The sequence below is a fragment of the Vidua macroura genome, chromosome 7, assembly GCF_024509145.1.
Source record: "Vidua macroura isolate BioBank_ID:100142 chromosome 7, ASM2450914v1, whole genome shotgun sequence".
Classification (NCBI taxonomy): Eukaryota; Metazoa; Chordata; class Aves; order Passeriformes; family Viduidae; genus Vidua; species Vidua macroura.
This window is the reverse complement of record NC_071577.1, coordinates 31,120,778-31,145,872: the sequence shown is the minus strand read 5'-3', so window position 1 is coordinate 31,145,872 and position 25,095 is coordinate 31,120,778. Positions and strand designations below refer to the sequence as shown.

Here is a 25,095-nt window from a genome sequence, read left to right as displayed (position 1 = left end):
GCTGGAGCAGGCACCAGGCTGAGTTTTAATTTCTTGCGGCATTCAAAGCTGTACTCATCACTGTGGTACAGGCTGACCAAGATCCACCAGCATGATTACAAACAAACAAACAAACAATCCAGTGTGTCTAGCTCACAGCCCAGTCACAAGCCTTCCAAAACAGACCATTCCCTGAGACAGTGACCTCCAAAAGTCAGATCTGAAAACAAACTTCCTCTGGGTGTTTCACATTCCTTTGGTGCTATTCTCTAAATGCAATGTTTGTGTCTCTTACTAAAAACATCCACAGCAACAGGCTTTCCACATAAACTTAAAGGGAAGTGATTCAGTTATTTTTCTGGGATTATGTTTCAAATAAATTTTCATAGACTAGGCTATGGAAACTATAATATCATCTGTCAGTTTACCAATAATAAAGCAATGTTGATACTGTGACATACAAATAATACTTTTAAGGATGATGCTTGTTTAACTTGGCTGGTTTTAATTCAGCATTGGGTTTATCAAGATTTTGCAAGAATTTTAAGTCTGTGTAATGCACTGTACTTATGCAGTTATACTGATTTAAGTGCCCTAGCTGGGTTCTCGTGACACAAATACCCACAACCTCCGAGACACAGAGTGGACTTTGCACACAAATATCAACAGCTACGTAACAATTCCTTAGTGGTTCGAGCTTGTGCTGGTCTCACAGTTCTCAGGAATTGCTGCTCCGAAATAGAAGCAAGTCGTGCAGCTTTCTGCTGCAAGCACTGGCAACACTTGGTCACAATCTTATTTAACTATGAAAAGAGTGATTTCCTTTCATTCTGTTATAAACCGTACTCCAGAATGGGTAAGGATCACAATTTAATATAAATGCCTACTGCCAGTTAACATTAAATTGAGAAATTTAAATATAACCTTATGCCTCTACCAAAGGCTCAATCAGATCACAGAATGAACGGCAAGAGTTTCAGATTCATATATTATGATGCAAATGAGTTTTGTAAATTGTGACCTAGTTCCCATGTTAGGAACAGTTGGGACCAACAGCAGGGACTGTGTGATGAATGCAAGCAGCAGGAGCAAGCAAGGAAATTAACATTTGTTCTTAATTTGAAATGGATTTTTAATCACTTTCAGGTGCCTCAAAGGAAGTGCACACACTTGTTTACTATAATCATTCTGACAGAAGAATGCATATAGGAGGTAACATGTTTTTGTTTTACTAATTGAAATGTTTGCAGCAGTGGTGTCACACAAAGTGCCAGAACACAGCTCTTTCTGGAGGGCACAAAGAAGGACTGTGAAATGAAGTGTCCCAGTTGATCTGTTCCTCAGAACTTGCTTTGTAAAGCAAGTGAGTTGCACATACCCTCTAAAAGTGATGGGATATTAGATCACATTCATCTTTCCAAATCCAGTTGCTATTTTGTAAGCTAGAGGCCTGATAAACTTGCTCTCCAAAGAGCCTGCTCAGGGATTTAGCTCCACGGCTGTCAGCCACATGCTTAAACACGATTCAGCAGAGTTAGTGGAAAATACTGAACTCATGAAATTCTGCTTGTGCTGTAACAGTGAGCCCACAACGCACTGTGCTGAGCTTCAGCCTGAGGCAGCTTTCTGATAAACAATTGTTTTAAATGAGCTTTAGAATACTGCTTTAAATGTCCGAATGACATTTAAATGTTTTAAATACACCCAACAGCAAGGGTGTAACTTGTTAAAAACCAGACACATTTTCATTCTGAGGATTATCTGGAGTTGGAAACTTTTGGAAGCTGTAAAAACGGCAGAGCGTCAAGGCTCCCCAAAAATAGTGTCTCAGCTCCCTCTGGTGGAAAAGGCCATTTTCTGCAAAAAGGTCTAAGTGAGAAAGTCTTGTTTCTGCTACAAGCCTCAAGGCCATGAGATAGAGACAGCAAACAAATCCTCTGTTGACTTTGAAGGACTGGAAATAAGAAGATGATGTGAAATATCCCATCCCAGTGACCACTGCAGGGTGTCTGAACAGGATACCTCATAATCAACAAGTTCCATCTTCCACAAGGTAGAATTCTCCAGGTGTGAATTATGATACTTAAACCTCCTGAAGCAACTGGTAGCCCCAAAGAAAATAACATACACAATATTCTAACATTCTCTCCACAACATCTTAAGCCCCACAAGCAGCTGAATCATGAAAGAGCCCTATGTCACTAAATCACGAGGCATAAAGCAAAGCCCTCAGATCCCAACCTGTGTCCCTTGCTCTTAGACATCCTGCATAAGTTAAACCAATCAAAAAGAGCCTCCTCCAATCTCCTATTTTCAAAGATCGGGCACTAATGGCAAAAACCTCCCTAAATACAATTGTTCCTAGTCCAGACGTAAGTGTATTAACAAAAGGACCCGGCTTTCTGTGTGCTCTGGAACAGCAAAAGTTCAGAACTGCATCACCACTGGTTTCTGACTTCTTAATCAATAAAATTTTCATTGCTATTTACACCACATACATGCTAGATATGCTTAAGGTTATTCCATACTTTTTAACCAAAACCAATCATGCAAGATATTTCTATTTCTCCTTATTTACCATGTACAGTGGAAAGTAAAGCCTGCAAGTATTCCAGCTATTGTCACAAGAAGTCTAATAAAGTAGATTTTTATTTCATATTAGAGGAATCAACAGCTCCACTGCAATTAAGCACCCAACTAACTGCTCTGACAAATTCTGTGAACAGAATCATGAGCAACTCCTGCAGTCACAGACACACGAGAATGACTTTTTATTATATTTCTGCCACAGAACCAAGACATATAGAGCCAGTGAAAAGGGAAAATGGTATCAAAATAAGTATTTATTAAACACCACATAATTCAATTTCAGAGTGTGGCATTAAAACCTGCACTTGCTCCTTGGAAACAGGAAAGCTGAATAAACCTGTGAAGGTGGGGGCAGGACATCAAGTGTGCAGGTGAAGTTTATTAAGAACATAACAAAATACAATTTCCACAGCCAGAAAAAAATTGAGGGTAGGGAAAAGAGACGAAGGCAACAACAGCCAAAAAATACCCTTGGAGTGTTTTGTGCAATATTTTTCAAACAAGAAAGCCTACTAAGGCTAAAAAATGGGCATGAAGTTCTGCTTTCTTACATTCAAATATCAAAAAAACAACAATGGCAAGTACAATTTGACCTCTGTGTGTACAGTTAAAACAACTTTGTAATAGATTTTTCTCCAAAAGGGCAATTTTCTACAGGCTGAAGTGTTTATTTAACTGGACCCCATATGAGGGCTGCAGCTCCATCGGCTTTGCTTACTGGCTATGACAGTGTGTGGTTTTCAGTCTTCTGCAGGAACACCAAGCCTGCTCATGTAGCTCTCCCACGCTGCCTTCCTGTACCTCTCTGCTTCTTGGAGACGGTCTGAAACTGCCAAGATGCCACGTCCCACAATTATGATATCTGAGCCTTTTTCACCAATAACTTCCTTGGGGCTTAGGTACTTCTGTCCAAGGTTATCACCTGAAATACAGACACCATTTTGTTTTTCTTTGTACTAAAAACCTTCAGAGAGGTGCTGGAACACAAAAGAGGTCCCCCGTCCCAGCTCTCATCCTAACAATCCACAAACAGAACTAGAAATTGCATTGCCAACCAAAAAACACAAATCAAATTTGACAGCCAGCACTCTCCTTTTTTATGGTTTACCAATCATTATAGATGGAACAGTTACTCAAAGAAGCACCATAAAATAAGCCTCAGCCTTCTTAAAGCAGGTAAAACCCCCAAACATTAATGTAAAAGCTTGTGATTTCAGTTCAGGTCTCATAAAAATTAAGTATTGCAGAGAAACTTATCGCCCCTATCTGCTTCAACGATAACCTCTTCAGTCAGCAGAAGACTTTCCATTCACTGACACTGCATCTATATCAATACCAAGTGTTTCAGCTGGACTTCTCTATTTGTTATGTATTTTTTACTACTACTGAATAGTTTTACATCTAATCTAACACCTACCTGAAGACATTTTACATGTTTTCAGGAATGTGCTTTATGGTATGCACAGACCTCAAAACAGGAAAAAAGGTTGTATTGTATGGCCTGCTCACTGCTTTAGCTCCCCAGAAAGGGATCAGTATATCCAGAAATATGGGAGACAGCCCTTAGTGGGAAACAGGCTCCTCCCAGGTCAGAATCAGCACCCAAACCCTCTTCAGAAGCCACTTTTTCACTGGAGACTAGATCACTTCTGTACTTACAAACAGACTAAAAATATTTCAGAAAAAGTTACCTCCAGTTTGCAGCTGCACTCCTGGCGTTAAGTGAAGAAATTCTGGTTTATTGCTAACTCTAGATCCACATATGAATCCAAAAACAAAATCTGAGTTTTCTTCAGCCATCTGTACCTGAAAAAGATCAGTGAACAATTACAAATGATATACTTAAAACTCAGCTGGCCTAGCAATCTGTTTCTCATCCACCCTCTGACACTTTAATCTATGCGAGGCAGGGGTATGAAACACCTCTTGCTTTCCCAATGTAAAGTTGCTCCTTCCCTCTGGCAGAAAAGTGAATATTGTGTTTCTTTCTATGTTATAAATAATACTGCAAATGGATTTAAACTAATTAGAAAAGCACTGCTTAAAGAAAGAAATAAAAAAATAAGGGGAGAGTGCTAATAGAAAACGTGACGTGTACTAGAATTCCAAGTGTGAACTCTGACCACCTCACATCACTGGCCTACAGCTGCAACCTTTAAACACCACACAGTCATATTCCTGAGTCTCCAAGGTAAAAACAAACACCTGTAATAGTCAGAGCTGGAGGGACTTTTGGAAGTGCAAATATTAGAAACACATAAAACCTCCCTGTCACACTTTACAAGCTTTTAACCCAACACAACACTGCCCACTTACTGCAGCTTTTGTGTATTCACCCGTTGCAAGGGACCCTTGGGAACTCATCTCTGCAACCAGCAGACAGCCACGCTGGAGAGGAAGACCCACTTCCTTCAGACCTTTCACAACTCCAGAGCCTGGAACCACGTGGGCATTGACGATGTCCGCCCAGGACGCGATTCTGAACATGCCACCTGAGAACACGGGCAAAGAGCCATAAGAAATGTGTTAAACAGGAAGCACAAGTTAGACAAAAACAGCTGCACACCTTATCACTCACAGATTTAAAAGACAGTTTTACTGCTGAAGCTTGTCAGTTACAAGTTCAGTCTCATCAGGCAGCTCTGACAGCTGCCTAACCACAAAGTGTAATCTCTCAGTTTACTTTTCACAAAGACTTGTTAGTGTCTCACCTTTAATATTTACTGAGACATTTATGGTAGCCCAGAAATCTGCTGTCACAGGTGCTATCTTCCCAGACAGCACACAGATCATATGGGACATAAGGATCAGGAAAAGAGAACAGCAGTTCTATAGCTGCAGCTGGAGTATCAAAAGAAAGCCATGCTGGGCACACAAGGAGTACAATAACAGCAGGCAGCAGTTTCTCATGGCACACAACTCAGAAGTACTTACTGAGCACAACCAGAGTCACAAAAAAGTTTAGGCTGGAAGGGACCTCAGGAGGTCATGCCCTCTCAACAGGGTTCACTTCAATGCTAAGTCAAATTGCTCAGGGTCTTATCCCCTTGAGTATTTCCCAAGGCTGGAGATTCCATGCTCTCTCCTGGCAGCCTGTGCCAGTACTGCAGTTACACACACCAGAGGCAGTTATAGTAAATCCAGGTTGATGATAATCACCTTCATACTGGTGTTTGACTGTGTTCCCAATATCTGCAAATTTCCTGTCTTCAAAAATCAAGAATTCATGTTGATCTGCGAGCGTTCTCAGCTCCTTTACTACCTCTTGGGTGAAATCATTCAGGATGTCTATATGAGTCTTCAGGATACAGATGCTGGGGCCCAGGGTGGCAGCTAGCTGCAGCAGCTCCTTGGGGCTGGTGACATCAGCAGAAAGGCACAAGTTTGTTTGCTTCTTTTCCATGAGTGTGAGAAGCCTGGCTGCAATAGGATGCACCCCTGGCAGCTGGGCACGAGCGCTGAAGCTCAGCTCCTTGCAGAGTCTCTTCACAGGAGCAGCACCATTCTGAGTCACTGCCTCAAACACATTTCCCTCAATGAATTTCTTCACCTTTTCAACCATCTCAACAGCCACTTTTCCCTGCTGCTGGAGAATCTCCAGCACCCCAGACAAGGTGCACACAGAGTGCAGGCGAATTCCATGTTCCTCTAGCCTGGCCTTCCCACCCTGCTCCCTGTCCAACAGCACTATGGCATCTGTGACTTTTAATCCTTCTTTCTGAAGAGCTTCTGCAGTTTCCAGTACACTGGATCCACTTGTTACCACATCCTCAATGATCAGGCACGTCTCTCCTGGATTAATGGTGCCTTCTACCATCCGCTTAGTTCCTGAAAAGTAAAAAGCAAACACTCCACCAAATTAACAAAGGTTGGACAACCCAAGAAAACCTTAATAGAATGAAAACTTTATTAGATGATACCACTTATCACAGTTCTTACCACAGCTATATGACAGTAACAGTCATAAAGACTGTTACTTCTCCAAGCTGGTAAAATACTACTTTATGTTTCCACAAGTTATGTTCCATCACAAAACCGACACACTGTTAACAGCGCAAATTCAAATGTTTGAATAAGATGACTTCAGAAGTTTACTATTCTCATGACTTGAAAGCTCAGACTTACAGAATTATTCTCTTGTTATTTAAAACATCTTTAAGGCAGCCAAGTTACTGGCACTCTTCAGCATGTCCCGTTTTCCACAGGCAGCACTGTGTGCTTAATGTGCCTGTTAGAACAATTAGAAGGAGTAAAGCCTCAGTGCCTTTTTCCTAACTAACAACAGGCACACATCCATGAAAGGCCTCCTAGGGGGCAAGGACAAAGGGATGCCTGGCTTTCTCAGGAGCAGTTAATCGATGTCACAACTGGCTTGTGCTTCACAAGAAGGAACAGCAAATGTTTCCATGGCTGTCCCACTGCCTGACACAGGAGTAACATTTAGTTTTGACAAGTGTACTTTCTAATTACACACTGTTGGAAGAGGATGCGTAGAAATCCAGTTATATGGCAGGTTAATGCTTCAGTCTGCTCTCCCACATCCTTTATCACAATCAAATAAATGGTTCATTGAGTAGAGAAGGGACTGCTGCTCACCTGGCTCACTGATTACAGGACCACGGGATAATGAAAGAAAAAGGGGGTTGAGAGATAAATGAAAAAGAAACTAGAAAGGTTCCTTTTAGTGTCAATATGCAAAAAGCTCTGTTTGAGAGCAAAATGTGGCTCTGGTCTCAGCATGCAGGAGAATCTGAGTTATAAATCCTCGTTTCTGGATGAGGCCACTACCCCAGAACCATAGCAAGGGTAACAAGGGGAAAAAAAAAAGACATTGCTAAGGAAAAGAAACAAACTCTCACAAACAAAAACAAAGAAACAGAAAACACCCTTCAAGAGTCTCCAAATCTCCTACAGCAGGACTAAAGGTTAACAGCAACCTTTAGAGAGAGGCTGATTAGGCTGGAATGCTGTGGGAAGTTTGCTTTAGGGGGGAAAGGGCCTGCTTCTTAAATTGCAATGGTAACCTTAAACTGGAACGGAGATGCTGTGCCTTACAAAAGAACCACAAAAACGACCATAAAGTCATTTTCCAAACAAGGTAAATTGCAAACTCTTGATTTGAAGGCTTTACCGTAGTCTTTTCCCTCCTTCCTCCGTATAAGCATCGGAACCTGATTTTCCGAGCAGATGATGGTGGCCAGCGGCAGCGCCGTGTACGGAACCCCGCACACACAGTCGTACTGCACACCCGCATCTTGGGCTGCCTGGAAAAGAAGTCCGGCAACCTGGAAAGGAAAACCAAACGCTTTTTAAGAGCCAGGTTGGAGCGAACGCGACTAAATCAATGAAAACCTCTCTGCCTGACACGACCCGAGAGCCGACCCTGCCGGGTCCGGCCCTGGGGAGCCGCGGCAGCGCTGCCGGCCCCGCTCCCCCCGGGCCGTGAGGGACCCGCCACCCCGCCAAGGGCAGGGACACACGCGGGGCCCGGGACTCCCCGGCCCGCACCTGCCGGAGGAGGCGCGGGTGGGACACGAGGCCGCGCAGGTCGATGTACACGGGGGAGGAGCGGCCGCTCTTCAGCACGAAGTGCCCGAAGCGCAGCGCGCCCGCCCCGTTCAGCGCCGCCGCCACGGCCCCCGCAGGCCCCGCCGCCATGGCCGGGCCCGGCGCACGGAGATGATGCGGAGCGGGAGGGGCGCGGGGCGGGGACAGCGTGTGACACACGGGGAGTCGCTGTGGCCGTACCTCCACCCCTCCCTGCGGCGGGGAGCCCGACTGCGCCATCCCGGGGTCCGTGTGGCCCGTCCGCATCCCCTCCCCGAGGCGGCAGCCCCCTGCGCCATCCCGGCCCTGCTCCCTGAGGCCCGCTCTCCCCTCCCAGTTCTCTCGTCACCCCATTCCCCCGGGAAGCAGAAGCCGCCGGTGCAGAGGGTTTGATGTGACCCGAGGGTTTCTCGCCGCGTCGGCTCCTCGGGTGATTCCCAAAGGCCGCTCGGTGGATGTAGCCCGGGTGACAATCCCTTGGGCTGGTTCCCTGAGGGGTCCCCCCGGAAAACATGAGCTGAATAAAGCCCTCAGCCAGCCCCGAGTCTCCACGGCCTCACTCAGAAAGATGTCACGTGTGTGAAATAAACTGACCCGGTCTTCTCTGAATAATTTTATTTAATAAAAAACACCCAGAAACGGAGTCTTTAGTATACTCTATTTATGGGAATGCAAGGACGGGGGATGTACAGGTCGAAGCTACATCTGTAGATGATCATATATACCGCAGTATAGAAACAACAACATGGGACAGCAAGTAGTCATCTCACAACAGTACACATGAGTGATTAGACTTACAAAGGAAATATTTACAAACCTGCCTTTACAAACCAACATTGTGTGCATACAAAATGAAATCTGCAATAAAACTGAAGATACATTTAAGGCAGACCAGCAATACACTGAAATAATTAAGGCTGTGGAATTACTTTGCACCTTGAAAATGCTGAGCTATTAGCAATACTGTTTCTTTTTTCCTCCTTCAGTGGATTGTTGCTAGGATTGAAAAGCATCAATACGTTCCAACTGTTTGCTCTTATCTCGGTGAATAAGTCTGAGATTGGTTTTTTTTTGTTTTTGGTTTTTTTTTGGTTTTTTTTTTTTTTTTTTTTTTTTTTTTGCACTTGCTATTGCATTTGCTTTCCAAAAGTTATCAGCAAACCTCAGTGTCAGAGCAGTGTTGAACAGTTTGGTAGAAAGAGAAGTAAAAGCACCAGCATCAGAAGTTGGACATGAAGGTGAAATATGGCTTGAGTAGAGAGGATGTTGGTTTTTCACTAGCTCCATAATAAAGACTACAGTTACAGCAAACATTCAGCATCCTGACGTTATGGAAACACTCAGCACTATACAGATCCCAGAACGAGAGTACATCACTTGATGGCAGTGTGCAGTCAGCCTAATAAAATGGAATTTGATTTTGTTTCCTTGGGAAAGCACCATTTTCTGATGGGACATGAGTGAATGAGCTCGAAAATAAACCCAAGCCATGTGTTAGAGAATTCACCTCTGCTGTGAAAGAAATAAGAACAAAAAAAAGGTGGTGAGCCCCTGTGCATGTAAATTTTCTACTAGACTTTTATGTGCACAGAGAAGCCTTTACATCTGTCTCTGAAATTTATATTATCCTAGGTTACTTGACACAGTCCCCTCATTGCAAGGGCGTTAAAATGGGGTTATATATAGTCAGGTTATAATGTGTGGCTCTGCATTCAGCCTTTGTGCACAGTATTTGTAGCACAGGCCTAATAGCATTGTCAGAAATGCTAATGAACTCCACTGAAGCCACAGCCTCAGGGTCGGTTGAGGGCAGGGACTTTGTCTCAGCATTAACTTAGAAGCAAAAGGATACATGTTACTGAAAAAACCCAATCCATAGTTTTTTAAAAAGAAAGGGCAGTAAGACTAAATGAAACTTGATATCACTGAGAAGAGAGAGACATAGTATAAATTTTAAAGCCTGGATTGCTTTAAAATACTGAAGTCTACCACCCTGGACTGGCTGTGTGTCACCCCAATAGCACCATGCACAGGGGGCTTGGCAGCCCGGTGGTAGGTGGGGCCTCCCCCAGGGCAGCAACACCTGATGGGGGCTGACAGTTTACACCGGTCAGCAGAACTCCTGCCCTGGCCTGGCTGCTCCAAGTGGAGCAGAGAGAGGTGAGTTAATTTCTCATTGCACATTCATTAAATGAAGCCATCTTAAATAAGGACCCCCCCCGCCATGTCACCGCGTCCTCTGGGCTCTGTGTCACCAGCACTTTTGCTGCTGCCCTCCTGTCACCCAGCACCTGGGGACACTGTGAGCCACACTTTGATGTCAGAGCATGGTAAGAGCACTGTGGAATTGTCTGACGGCAGTGGCTGTGTGCACATTGCAACTTCAGAGCTTGTGGTGCATTGTCGTCAGTATTCCTGTTGGTCACCCTGGATGGTTGGAAGCTGCTGGAGAAGCTAAAGGGTGCAGCTACCACGACACTTTCAAGCTATCTTGGGAACACCCTGAGTGGTACACAGCTCCAGGTGGAAATCTTCCCTTTGGGGTCAGATATTCTCTGGGAAGCTTCACTGAGAAACTGTGTTTGTTACAGACAATATTCTATGCACAAAAAAAATCCTGTCACTGGAGAATACCACACAGGGGGTTGGCTGTGGTGTTTCTCACCCAGCGGGTGCACTCCAGGCCTACTTACTCAGCTTCTGTAATCTCTTTAAAATGGAGTTATAGTTTGCAACAGAGTTAAAGGACCTGTTGTGTCTGCAGAGGCACCACACGTTGGCTGAAAAAGACTTTGAAAGAGCAAAGTCAGGATACTTCCTGTGCATTTATCATATGACAATATTGCATGTAAATTTGGCAAAAGCTAGAACGGTTGGTAATCACAAATGTTTTATGGAACTTTTAACTGGTTCAAGTATTCCTGAATGAGCTGTAAGACCAATGGTGTCCAGGAAGAGGTGTTTTAACATGAATATGGAAAAAGCAAAACCACAAAAGAAAGTCACCCCGGAACATTCAACATCTTCAGAGTTCAGCACCTCCAGCTCTCTCAACAAGGAGACTTTTTTGAATCTGAGCACCAATACCTAATCATATATCATCTCTCTTTCAGCCTTTTGGGTTTTTTTTTTTTTTTCTGTTATTTTATAGGAATGAGAGGCTTAAATATTACCTTAAACAGTCCAGCTTTTTCCTCCTGTGCATTCAAAATGTCTGCTGTTGTAGTTTGACATATGAATGCAGGATGTAGGAAAACAAAATGCTAATAACTCCAAATTTCATGTGATACATGAGAATTTGTTTGTATTAATGCCAAGCAGAAAGCCTGTGGCTTAAAATGTACCCATGAGCCTAATAAAAGCTGTCGGTTTTACAGACCACACTTCCAAAAACATTTTTTTAAGGGCAGCACAATCACAGCACAAAGAGCCAGCTTTGACAAATAGGAAGAATTACAGACAGGCCTGTAGTGAAAAAGTACCTGAGGCTGGTGGTAATTAGAGAGTCCCCTTAACTGCTGTCTGCATTCAGTTGCTAAGAAATTGCATACTTTGCACTGTTGCTCAGGATGAGTGTCTGGTCTTTATCTAAGAGGTGCTGCTGGATTGCTTAGAAAATCAGCTGCTGCTCTAGAGAGGAACTGAGATAGGTTCTAGATGATTTTCAAAAAGCTTAACCTTCTGTGAACACTTGTCTCTTTCAAACCTTTCCACACTCCCTCCCTGTATTAGATCTCTCACTGCTTCTGACTCTGCTGAGGCACCTGAGCTCACCCTTCTGCCTGTGGCTTCCCCATCTCAAGGGCTGTTCTTTGTTGCACACACTCAGTGTCGAGCGCTGAAGGTTTTTGCTGTGCCTTTTCTCCACTAACAAAATACTGACCACTCTGGTGTAGTGATAGAGCAAGCACAAAGAGGAGGGCCAGGTCTCCTCCCTGCTGTGAAGGGGAGCTTGGAGGTGGATCAAAAAAGGGCTATCAGAGCCCTGAGAATTTAACAGTACTTGCAGGGTATCTCCACCACCCACTGGCAGAGACAGTGTTTGCTCCTGCAGGCTCACAGTGCAATTACTCAGATGGTAAATGAGATTTGACTCTCTCCCTTACAAGAAAGTCTGTATGAGCACGCATGGTCAGATGAAGCCCTTTTCCTTAGGAAAACCTTTGGTAACAATTTCCATTTCCCATTACAGACACACAAATGGTACTCAGCACCGAGACAAAGTCCCCACATGCCAGGGGAAAAAAATCTCTTTGACTGTAACCCCACAAGGCTGTAGAGTTTTGTGGTGTGGCAATAGGATGGGGAAGCCCCAGATGGTTTCCCCTTCCAGTCCCATTTCTGGAAAGGAAGATTTGGCCAACCTACAAACTGCTGATTTGTCACTGCAGACTCCCTATGTTGGTTATACTTAAGGCTGGCTCTGTCACTGTAACATCAATATGATGATGTTGCAACTTGGCTTGGAAGAGAGAAATTATTTAATTGTGAATATTATTTTTTTATTACAAATTAGGCTTTGGACATAAAACTATCCTCATGAATGCTTTGGTTATGAGGTGCTAATGGTGGCTGAGAGATATTTACAAGTTTGGAAATGAAACAAATGACATGCTTTAAACACTGAAAACGATTTTCAAGCTGTAAGCACAAGAATGAACTCACCACTCCTACTGCACTCTGAAAGGCTTAGATGGACTTTGGGCCAAGCAATTCTGAAGCTAGAAATGGAACAGGATCCTTTATATTTATATATATTTATATCTATGATACAATATATGTATACTGAAAACCTGTGATAGAAAAAATTGTCTTCATCACCATCATCATCTAGTTTACAGATACTGCAAAAATTGGACTCTGCCTTTTCTCAATGCACAGGTTTTGCAAAAGATTTCTGTACAATGTGTATAAAATGCTTTTAAAAAACCCACCATAGTCCCATTGTGCTTAATCAGAACCAGCTGTATGCTCCAATGAATTCATTGCCTTAATCTTAGCTCTGAAAGATGCTGCACGTTGACTTAACACAGCAGAAAGCCCAAGAAGGGGCTTAATGGAGGATTTTGGTCTGAGCACTACCACGCAACACCAGTGTACCTAAGCCACGCCACCATGGGAGCTGATCCAGCAGTGACTGGAGCCTGGTCTTGCATGTCCTATGCAGGCAAAGTCCCCACTGAAATCATGGCAGACCTGGGCATATGGGGCATGAGAAATCTGACTGATAAGCTGGAGCAGGCTTGCAATGATTTCAGCAAAAACTGACCAGTCCAGTTCTGCAAAGGTCAGCCTGGTCTCACTCCCCCCCACTATCCTACTTCTAGTCTTTTGTACATTTTGAATTCAGTTCAGCAAGATCAAGAGGATTTCTTATAAGGCTGCCTCACAAAGATTAAGGCAACTGCAATTTTGGCTCTCATTCCCAGTTGGTGTTTGCTTCCTGCAGTCCTTTTTTGACGGTGGATGTAGAGTACCACGTGCCCCGAGAGAGGGAGCGTGTCCCCAGTGCTGTCACCCCCTTTGCCTCGGTCCTGTTGCCACGTCTGCAGTGATTCCCACCCTGCAGTTGGTGAAATGCAAACGTCGAACATGGGACATGTACAGAGGATCCGCGTGCTCCTGGCGGCGCTCCCGGCACACGGCTCAGGACCAGCAGTGGATGGAGGCACTACGTGCCCGGGTTCATCCTGCTCAACAGGAAGCTCTTGACGCTGGGGACCGGGTGCACGTCGTACTGGTGCCTGCGGCGCTCGATGAAGGACGCCAAGCGGGAGGTATCCAGGGGGATCTTGGAATAGCTGCCATTGTGCGGCTGCAGCCACGGATGCTGTAAACAAGTGGCTGCTGTCGGCCTTCTCCTGAAGTCTTCCTGGAGGATAACGTTGATGAAATCCCTGGCGGCGTGGCTCACGTCAGAGAAGTACTCGTGTGGGAAGCTGAAATCCACTCTACACACATTGATACAAGTCTCCTCTTTGCTTTCATCCAGGAACGGAGAGACGCCACTTAACATGACATAGGTGAGGACCCCAATGCTCCAGATATCCGTGCTCAGGGAGACAGGAAGGCCTTGGATAACTTCAGGGGCTGCGAACTCTGGGTTTCCAAGGAGGTGGTGGACATGGTAATGACCTGTGATCTGGACTGCATCTTCCAGATCAATGATCTTGACACGAGGCACTGGGATTCTCAAATCAATGAGCAGATTTTCTGGCTGTTGAAAAGACAATGATATAAACTTAATCGTAACTATATTTTGGCAAATAAAATATGTAGGATTCATGTGGGCATAATAGCTAATTAAAACTTGCATTTAATTAGATGTGCAAGGGAGAGATCAGGAAAGTTAATGATAAGGAACCAGCTTAGCTGCTGTTTGCTCTAAATTCAGATCAATGCTGCAGTCACAATGACAAGATCCTCTTTTGCACTAGGGCAACACACTAGGATTTTGCACTTTGTCCCAAATACTTACAGTTTATTTTCCCAAACTAATCTCTACAGATTAAGAGTACTGATGGATTTTTAAATTTTAATAAGACATATATATATGATCAGTTTATTTAGATTCCATTTGTTCGGATGACAGCTGGCTAAGTTAGTGTGCGTAACTTGCAGCAGAAATGTTCCTCATGAAGAAAATGTCCAATTTTACACCCACTGCCCTGGGAGGGACTTGTGTGTGCCATTACTGTTGCTGTCAATTGACATGGAGCTGCCAGTGTTCCCCTACACACACCAGGACACAGTCATGCTTTCCAAGACACAGTAAAATTACATTTAATCCCAAATGGTTTTCTCTCTGCTTTAACAGCTCTCAGTATTTAAGGTCTCTCTCAGTGAGAGATACTGAGTATTGCTATACACACTCTTCTGGGGACTTAACATGGATTATCCTTCCTTTGTTGGCTCTGAGACTATTTCTGAACTTCTTGCACCCTTCTAGATCTTTTTTTCTCTCCCTTATTCTCATGCATATTTTACTGCTGCCTCATGGAAAAAATATATATAAACTACATGGCTGTTCCAGTCTCTCCACTTGCTCTTCTCTTGTGCAGTCTCTATTGACAAAATCAACACATCCTTGAACAGGATCCTGGGACAGCACAGTCCATGGACGGGTCTGCTGTCACTGTCAGTGCATCTCCTGCTTCCCACTTAGCAACAGAAGGTGTTTTATTTAGCATCCCTCATTCAGGGGATCTGCAGATAGGTCACAGAAAATTAGCTTTACACCTTGTTTCTTTATGATCAGAGAATTCATTGCAGTTTCTTACCTCAGTAATGCCTACTTTTTGATGGGTCATATAAATACAGCAAAAAATACAAACAATAGCATAGAAAGAAACCAAGATGATTTAGCCTTTTTTGTCTAATTCTCATATAAGGTCCTGTACAAATGGATTTTTTTTGTAGGGGTAGAGGCAGCAGAAGAATGAAAGTATCATTTCATCTGACATGCCTTGGGCTTAGAGAGATGAGAATAAATCTCCCTGAAGCTGGATTGTCCACTATATAAGAAAGTTAAATGTATCCCTCGTCCCCCATTTTTAATTGTCATTTAAGTCTACAAAGTGTAATAGATTATCTGATATCCCTGGCAACCAGAATCAATGTTGCAGATTACAAAAATTGAAACATTTGATCACAACTTCAATGGTTAATTCTCTGTCATCCAAGATAATGGGGATGCTGGGGAGGACAGGAGTACAATGCCAAATCCAGGATAGTACAGTGCCTCCTGCCATGTGTGCTCACAAAAGCAGGTACAAGCTGTACTAGTCTGAGTGTGATGTTAGAGAATACCCCAATTTCTTCTCCACAGTGCAACTTCTCCTTTGTTCTTCCTCTGAACCCTTCCCTGGGTGTATTTCCCACCCAGTTCCTCTCTCAGGCTGTCCAGAACAATGTAGTGTGCTGCTTTCCTTTTCCTTTGCCCCTGCCAGTCTGGCACAAGCCAGCTCTGCTCTGAAAGGTTGGTGGCTGAGTTGATACAGTGTGAGCCCAAACCATACTCCATAGAATTATTCATAGTTTCCCTTCAGACAGGTGCTAGTGACATCTCACTCTTGTCTCTCTGACATCCTCCTTCCCCATCATTAAATCCAGAAAGCCCTGGGGAACAAACCAGTGAATCAAGGGAAAAGGTACATTTTTTGTCTGAAAGCAAAGGCCTGGCGCTGCAGGTCAGTAACTCCTTTCTCTGATCAACAGCTTGTCCATTTAGTGATCATCTCCGTGGGGTACAGGCTGCACCTCCTCCCTGTCTGTACAGCTGGGAACTCTCTGTTCCAGGGCACAGAATAACAGCATCATTCTCATTTGTTCCTACCTTTATGTCCAAGTGAGCCACTCTGCAGTTGTGGAGGTACTGCAAGGCTTCCATTGTGTCTCTTATATAGAACGCCACCTTTTCCTCCATAAGTTCATCGTGGTTCATCAGATAATCTAAGAGACGACCATCATCCATCCTACAAACAAACCAAACCCTGTGCATGAAACATCACATGGCATCTCTAGGAACACTTAATATCTGAAAACAAAATTGCAACAGAAACTTTGTGACCTAAAAAAGGAAGGAAAATAAGATGCAAAATCTGATGAGTATTTAATGATATCTCAAGATACTGCAGGCCATGGAAATGGTAGAATTAATCCTCAATTGTTATCTCCAGTCCTTGACAAATTTAGCAGCAGTCTTAAAGTAAACTCATTTGCTTAAGGATGGATTCAATAGACAGAGACAGTCCCTATGGAAACAGAACTTCTTAATTATTTGGATCCATCTATTTATTTATAGAGCTGGTTACATAATGCAGGAAAAAAAATAATTGACATTTTCAGCTGGTAATATTTTCTGTGGGAAAACTAACCCAATAAAAGTTTTCCACCTAGTTTATTTATCTGTACAAACAAACAATGAAATAGCCCAAATATATTTTGTTGGATATACCGTAGCAAAGCATTTTGGAGTTTGGTTGCTGTTTCTTCTTATGGGACAAGCATGGTTGCTACACAGGTCTTTTCACCAAAAAGCATTAGAATGATGAAGGCTTCAATGTAGCTGAAACACTTTTACTCAAATGTAAAAAGTGGACAAAACTGCCCAAGTAGGTCTGATGCTTTTCAGTGGCACAATTTACCCAAGCTTTACCCAAGTAGAAAGCAGTTTTATTTGTCCCTCTTAATCTTACTTCCTGTAAAGAAAAGGCAGTGGAAACTCTGCAGAAAATGGCTATTTCATTTGACATCTCAATCAATAAAATCTTTTCCCTGCTGAACTCAGGGTGATCTTTATGCTTGAATAGGGCTGTGATTCCTACCCAGATGCTTAAATCCAAGCTCCGTATACTTACAGTTCCAAAACTAAGATGTAAGAAGTAGGAGACTCGTAGGTATCGTGGATTGTGATGTACTGAGGATGCTGTAAGTGTTGTAACAAAGCTGCTTCATGTGCTGCCTGCTCTTTCTTTTTCATTTTTTTACTAATGAATTTTACAGCAACATCTTTCCGGGTGGCTTTGTGGACACATTTCTTTACTATGGAGAATCGACCCCTGAAATTATAAAGAAAACAAAATAATGAGGTGGCTTCATGAATAAATCATGCCTACTTTTTAACACAATAACAGAGTGATTTTCAAAGGTTTTTTTTTTTTGATTCATCACATTAATATTTCACAAGGCATCAGATTTAACAAGTTGTTCATAACCTTTTCCAACAAAGGCCCTCCATCTCTTACCCTGGGTGTAGAGATTCTTTGGGGATTAGCAAACACTGAGAGCAAACGGTGTCACTTTGCTTTGTGCAGCCATACTGATATCCTCTAACAACCTCCCCTGGGTTCAATTTGCTGCCACTTTTACAGGTTCTATCTCCTTTTATTTTAGCTGTGGGTCTCCCTTCTCCAGCTGCTTTATTAAAGAGACCAAACCTTCTCAAACAACTAAAAGAAAACCCATGTTAAATAATCACTCACCTACCATTTTGTCTCATTTTTTGAGACACACAGTAAGAAATTAAGAAAAAAGCTATCAGGAAAGCGTTTAGGAAACTCCTACAGACCACAGTACCATTCCTGAAAGTAAAACTACACAGTGAAACCATGTTCTTGAGCTCTTAGTAATACATCTCAGTTTTCTACAGAACCAGAGGGTCTCCTGTCCTTTCAGCCCCAGAGTTGTCTTTGACATCTGAGCTGAAGAAATAATTGCATTAACCTGAATTATTTTCATGCCCCTTATCTGTTACCTGTGGAGAGCACGAAGGGCTGACTACATGTGCAGCTCCTATTTAGGCTCTGTTCAACTCACCCTCCCAATCAGCAAAGATAAGTCAGTCACATGCCCAGGCATGGCAAGCTCAGTCTTTGAGGTTACGCTTATCCAGAACCAGTGAATCGTCATGACTTCAAAACAGGACCTCAAATCAGAGATGACAGAGAAAATACCAACTGCCAGAGATTTGGCTGCCTAATTGCTCACTAGTGTGCCAATCTGGAATTCTCAAATCAGAATTTATCTTGAAAAACAGAATTTAGTCAGTATTTTCATCAGTATCTGATATGCAATGCTTTTTGAAAGGAGCAGCAGTTTTCAAGCTAACTATAGAAGTAACCTAAACTCCCCACCAAGGAAAAAGCTTCAAGCCATTGTTTGAGTGTTCTACTGTAGTGATAAGCAGGGTTAATATTACCTCCCAATCTCATGCAGCTCTGCATAGGCAAGGTCAAAGTTTTCCTTCCATGAAATAGTGGCACCATCGGCAGCAGAGTCTTTGAGAGAACAAAGAACATTCAAGAAGGTATAAAGACAGTTTGCTGTGGACTATAAACAGCATATTTGAAAATTATGTGAGACTTTATTGTTAAGACAGGAAACATTATCACTAGGAGTCCAGTTTCATACTGCTCAGGCACAGCTCCAGTGTGTTGTACCACTAAATGCTCCCCAGGGTAAGGTATGGATAAGGGGGACACAAAACTGTCCTTGCAGTTTTGGGCTGAAAAGGGCCACAGAGACAGGGGGTAGAGCTATGCTGTGTGAGCTCTTGCTCCATCCAGCACCAGCTGTCCAAGCCAGTCACAGACCTACCTGCACACCAGGGCTGCTAAAACATGGGGAAAAGTGGGCTCTGCTCACAGCACTTGAGAGTGAGCTGTGCCCCAAACTCCTGCAGCACTGAGTGCTTGGGAATTGCCTCCATCACAACATTCCCATTCCAGCTGCATTGCTCAAGGGGGGATATTTAGCAAGTGGAATTGCAGCCCCCAGCTGGGTTGCACAGCAGAAGCTGCAGCTGTTGCTGACATTGCTGGAAAGGCAGGACAAACACCAGCCAGGACATGGAGCCTGCTGGTCCGAGATAAACACAAGAAATTGTCTTGGCATAGAAATCAGGGACCTGCTGGGAATCTGCAATAGCCTCTGTGGCAGAGGCAGGCTCTGAGCCTGGATGGAGGTAAAGACACGAAAATCCTTTCTGGGGCCAAGAGCTAGCTCTGAGCATCTTCCAGGCTTTTTCTTACATCCTCAGTTGGTCCAGGATCCCTGCTTTTATCAGGACCCATCAAAACAAACCATACAGAGCACAGGTGGATTCCTGTGTGCATCAGTCCCTCCCTGCAGCGCCCACTCACCGTACTCCGGGAGCCTCACGAACTCGGACGGGTCGCTGGGCAAGCTGATCCCCCAGGGGTTGCTGGCACTCACTCGGAACTGGTACTGGCAGCCTGGGGACAGGTCCTCAATGACAAGGTATGTGTCCAAAGTTGAGGCTACTGACTGCTGCCAGACCTGTGAGCCTGTTGGACAGAGGGAGAGAAGGGGAGCTTGAGGGAAACACTCACTGTGTGAGCTCAGGGCTGAGGCTTTCTCTGCCCAATTTAGGTAGTACCCCGGGAAGGTAAAATCTACAGGTTTTTTAAGAGGCAGTGTTTTACAGCAGACTGTTAAACCAGAAATGGATCACAAGAAGCTATTTTGTGTTGCAGCCACCTTCCCACCTGGCTAAATGAGAAAAGAAGGAAATGTCCCTCAGTTGACTCAGGATAATGATGGAAAAAGCTCAGCCCAGGTACAAGCTGATCTCTCCACTGTACTGCACTGTAGCTATGTCTATGTGCTACAAGTGATGTCTCAGGGCAGTGTGATAAAACAGAAGGGGCGGGCTGGTTTGATGACAGCTCTGTTATGAAAGAAACAGTAGCAGAAATACTGCAAAAAACCCCAAAACCATGGGAAAGGGAGATAAAACTGAGACAGGGTGTCAGTGCAATCCAAATGCTTTTGCAGATGGAGATGTAGTGGCTGCAGTGAAAGCTGCAGCTGCAGGAGGAGAACCAGATTTCTGACACTTAACACAGGCAGCTTGCAGGTGAGCACAATTGCAGCAAAGAAATGCGTGACTCTGTTTCTAGCAAACCCAGCCACTGCCTAACCTGTGGCTACCAAAGGACCAGTACTTACTCATCTGTAAGGATCAGAGAGCAGAAAAGAACCCCTGGACACAAAGCCCTGCCACACATGGAGATTTCTTCAAGAATACATAAAATTTTATCTTAGTTTAGTAAGTTCAGGGCATTTTACCCCTATGTTATTTAACATGACCCAATTATTTTGTGTATCTGATTTCCAGGTTTCACAAGGTCATGGCTGGTTTTATAGGAGTCAGTTTTACCTTTGAAGTGGGAGGAATACTGAAAACACTGCTGGGGTTTTTTTATGTTTATTTTGGTGGTTGTTCTTAATAAAGGAGCTTTTATTCTTTTACAAAAATGCCAGTCACTGATGGCACAGTGAGGGTCAAGATAAAATATTCTGAGCATCTCCCAGGCTCCAGCATCTCCTGAGAATATATAGGAGAAGGCATTAATATGATGGAGTGATTAGGTTTGCACACTTACTAAAATGGGGTAGGATTTTTTGAAAGATTAAGGGGGAAAAAGCAGAGGCCATATACCTAAGGCAAGGTTTACTGCCCAGGGACCCTCACACCTTTGCAGGAAGAATGCAAAAAGGGATGTGAATCATTTGAAATGCCCTTTTCAAGAGCAGGTGCCTGTGAATATTGGGAAAACAGTGCATTTAATATCTAGCTAATTCTTCAGGGGAAATGGATGGTTGGATTTAAGAAAAAATGGATTTCAGAGCTGAGCTTGAAAAGTATACAGGGATCTGCAACTTTATCCAGATCAAAAAAAATAATGAGGCCGATTTGCTTTTGCACTCCTGGGAAGCACCTACCAGAAAGGATGGTGGTAAAATGCAAATGACAAAAAGATTATGTTAGCGATGGATATGTTTTGGCTTAGCACACTTTACTTGTCATAAGTGACCAGAGGAAACAGAAAGACCTGTGATATATGAGAGGATGGACTGGATGATAGAAAGGCTTCTTCATGCCTTAGACTTTGAGATCTGTAAGCTACAATTAGTGGCATGCCAGTGGTGACAAGAATGCTTTTGGGACCTGTTGTGTCATAAAGGAAACTTACCTTGTTCTCACTCTCACAGCCAGTGAGCACAGCTCACACCACTTACCTTCTTCTCTGTACTCCACAGTGTAGCCTGAAATGGTGCAATTGCCTGTACTGGTTGGGGGTAGCCAGCGCAGGATCACAGAGGTGCAGCTTCTCTCCTGAGCAATGGGGCGGTTTGGGGCAGCTGGCACACCTTGGGAAGAGGAAACAATACCAAATCCAGCATCACATCAGTAAGTGCTAGTGCTTAATTCTGAAGATCAGGTGTATCAGGTACACCAGGTCACTACAGGACAGCTGCATCTTGTAGAGGGGCTTAGTTAAGTCAGCTACCATTGAATGCCCAAAAGTGACACAAGCAAGGCATTCAGAATTCTTCTGTGTGTAGGGTGCTTTGTGTGCTTGGGAGCAGATTGACAAATGACCAGTAATCCTTCTGTGCTTTGCTTAGGGCTCCCTTCAGCACGGGAGTAGTTAGTGCAGCCACTGACTTGCTTGGATAAATTGAGAAAATTGGATCTCTAGGGTGTTTTGTGAGACCAAATAAATCAACTTTTAAATGCTCGTGACATTGCTGCATCTGTAACACTCCAGTTAGACATTCATCTCTGTACCATCCCCTTCAACACAGTACCTCATCTCTAGTGCTAACAAATCCCTTCGCAGACCTGGAGGCAATGAGCATCAACTCGTTATTTCATATTCATTCCAATTAGATGGGTCACTAATTACAGTGCTGAGAATTCAGGCTTGGAGACATGTCACCAAGTTGAATCCCTGAGGAACAGTTTCACCCGGGCTAAATCTTACTCTCACCTCCTTTATCCCTTAAAGAAAAGGGGAGGTAGAACATCAGTGTCTGGATTCCAGTTCCTCCTGCTCCAGGGAGATTCTGAAGCCCAGACCTTCCTGCAGTCAGCTGGGGCATCATTTCCCCAGGGACTTGGCTGCCTGAGGGAGCTGAGCTTCCCCTGGCTGACCTTACTGAGCTCCTGGGAAGCAGCACTAGGAGCAGGATGCAGGAGCTGAACCTGTGCCAGTACATTTTCATTTCCCAAATGTGATGTTTATGGTCAGATGACTTAATCAAGCACAGGGAGTATGCAAAGCCATCAGTGGGAGTTGTGGCTGAGGAATGGTTGTATGGCTTTAAACATCTCAATTCACCTGGCACAGCTCCACATCTGGCTGCCTCTGCATGGGCTGTTCCTGTGTGCTCCCAGCCCCCAAGGGACCACACAGAGGAAAAATCCTGTGTGTTAAGGTCAGATGTGCTACCTTGGACTTTGACAGTTGCAGAGGTTGATGCGGTTCCGTGTTCATTGGTTGCCACACAGGTGTAGATGCCGCTGTCCTGAGGCATCAGGTTGCAGATCTTCAAGGTGAGCTCTCCTGAGTCACTGTGGATGCAGGAAGCCTAAGTTATAAATGGTTGCTAATGGTTTTTATATAGCTTTTGTCCTGCCTCATTGCAAACAGACGTGCACACACGTGTTAACACATTTGAAGGAACATCCCTCCAATAATTTGATGCCCAAGTATAATGCCTTCATATGTCAGGGTTTGGCTGTTAATGAAACCTTTGAGCAAACCTTTGGTCAAAATTGCCTTGCCAGGCAAATCCTCATTTCTGTTGTGGTCTAGGAAGAGATGTGAAGGACCACTCAAGTAGCAAGCAGTCAAGGAGTTAAACATTGCCCGTGCCTGTCCAGAGCTGGATGCTTAGACTTGATATATCTGGAAAGATTTACCCATGAAGATCTTTCCTGTCATAGGAGATGGTAAACTGCTGTGCCTCTGCAGTGAAGTCCAACACATGCTAGACAAACTGGGCTTCCCATGGATGCAGGAAGCAGTCACACAGCACAGGGTGACATTTCCAGGGAGCTTCAGACCCCTGGAGCATGTGCCATTGATCTGATGCTGCTGCCAGGGCCCTATTTGGAAGGCTGGACACCTCATAGCAGCCAGGGATAAAGAGCACAGCACTGAGTTTGTGAGACACACTCAGTCTTTGGGCCAATCTGAGAAAATAAACAGCTCTGTGCAGTCTCATGAACTTATAGCAGGTCTGTTCATAATCACTGCTGTTTGCACACTTCAGTCTCCAATATGCAATTTGAGGGAGCTGGCCTGAATGAAAGGATTTTGTTTGTGTAACTGTTTTAGCTGTACTGGACACCCAGCTTAGAGCCAACAACAAGTTCCCTTGATGGCAAAACTAGGCTAGTTCTTGAATGCTTAATCTGTTGGGTACTGCAGAAGGACACGGTTGCTGGGATAACTGTCTGGACTCTGAAGCTTTTGCTGGTCTGACTGTGCTGGTTTAAAACAGGACAGAAATATCCCCTCTCCCTGAAATCCACACACTCGTGCCAGCAAGATTTGTAAGAGCCACTGATCTGCTAGGCCTCTGCTTGGCAGGCAGTGTCTTCACTGGGAAGATTATTTGAGTAACAAGACAATACAAGTGCTGATAGTGCACAGGGGCCAACAGGAAGAGGACTGTGATGAAAACCAGAACCCTGTATGGAAATATCCCCCCATCCCAAGACTAGGCAGAGGCTGAAGATAAGGCATTAGGAGATCTACTGAGCAACAGCTAAAGACAATTTTGGATGCTCTGGGACAGCTGCACAAGCCAATGGTCTCTGAAGGAAGCTCTTGATCAGATGTAAGGGTTTTTTTTATTAAACATGTAAAATCCTTTCTCTCTTACTGTTCTTTTTTCATTTTCAGTGACTTTGTACTCCCTGGATTCATTTCAGCCTGAGCCAGAAGTGCTGAAAAGTTCAAATGAAAGATTGCCTCCTGGAGATTTCCACTGCAGTTTGGCCCAAATTTCTTATATAAGCTGCAGATGAGCATCCAGCAGCAGGCTGTTACCTGACCTGAATTAAACTCCAGATCTTTCTGAATCTTCCCAGTGCTTGTTGTAAAGATAGTTTTTCTCTCTGCTAGCCAAGCCAGGAACATTATGACAAGCATCTTTCTGTCCAAGCACAGCCAGATATAGCCTTCCCAGAGCACATCTGGGCTTTTTTAGGAACAGCTGAGGAAAGGCTCAGGAAAACTGCAACCCCACCACTGCCAGTAAGATGAGAAAACACCCAGTGATAGGGGTATTGCAAGCTGGTGAGGGCTTTGCTTGACTCCCAAAGGAGATCAAGGCATCAAACTCAAGCCGAGAAGCCCCAGCAGAGGCAATACTAGCCAAACTAACAGGTTGTAAACATTCTGGCTTCTGGCTTGCAGCTGGCTTAGGAAGTCAACGGGAGCAAGCCCACATCTGCCAGCAGCATTTTGTGGATATACCGTACATCAGCTTGGGAAACAAATACAGCTACCCCTGCCCTAAAGTCTGAGCCTTTCCAGCCAATGTTTGCCACATTGATGTGCTCACATGCCATGCCACACTTAATTAACCGCATCCTAATGAGTATTGTAGCCAGGCTGGTGCCACATTTGAGGGTAACACAACCATCAGGACCAGCTA

The 25,095-nt window shown here is 44.1% G+C and overlaps 2 protein-coding genes across 2 annotated transcripts in view; both read right to left on the bottom strand.

Annotated features, from left to right (window-relative positions):
* Positions 1–2,804: 2,804 nt before the first annotated feature.
* On the bottom strand, positions 2,805–9,218 carry UMPS (uridine monophosphate synthetase). The gene is made up of 6 exons (XM_053983021.1): positions 8,077–9,218; positions 7,700–7,853; positions 5,728–6,396; positions 4,885–5,060; positions 4,260–4,374; positions 2,805–3,490 (listed from the first exon to the last, which is right to left on the bottom strand). Exons 1-6 carry the CDS (start codon positions 8,380–8,382, stop codon positions 3,309–3,311), a joined length of 1,602 nt encoding a protein of 533 aa, XP_053838996.1. The 5' UTR covers positions 8,383–9,218; the 3' UTR covers positions 2,805–3,308.
* Positions 9,219–9,234: 16 nt separating this feature from the next.
* LOC128810291 (kalirin-like) overlaps positions 9,235–25,095 on the bottom strand; it is a 76,444-nt gene continuing 60,583 nt past the window's right edge. Inside the window, exons 19-25 of the mRNA XM_053983018.1 lie at positions 22,878–22,999; positions 21,661–21,792; positions 19,758–19,922; positions 18,815–18,893; positions 17,475–17,675; positions 16,451–16,589; positions 9,235–14,332 (exon numbers count right to left, since the gene is read on the bottom strand). Coding sequence (XP_053838993.1) covers positions 13,787–14,332; positions 16,451–16,589; positions 17,475–17,675; positions 18,815–18,893; positions 19,758–19,922; positions 21,661–21,792; positions 22,878–22,999 — 1,384 coding nt within the window. The 3' untranslated portion in view covers positions 9,235–13,786. The remainder of the gene's footprint in view (positions 14,333–16,450; positions 16,590–17,474; positions 17,676–18,814; positions 18,894–19,757; positions 19,923–21,660; positions 21,793–22,877; positions 23,000–25,095) is intronic.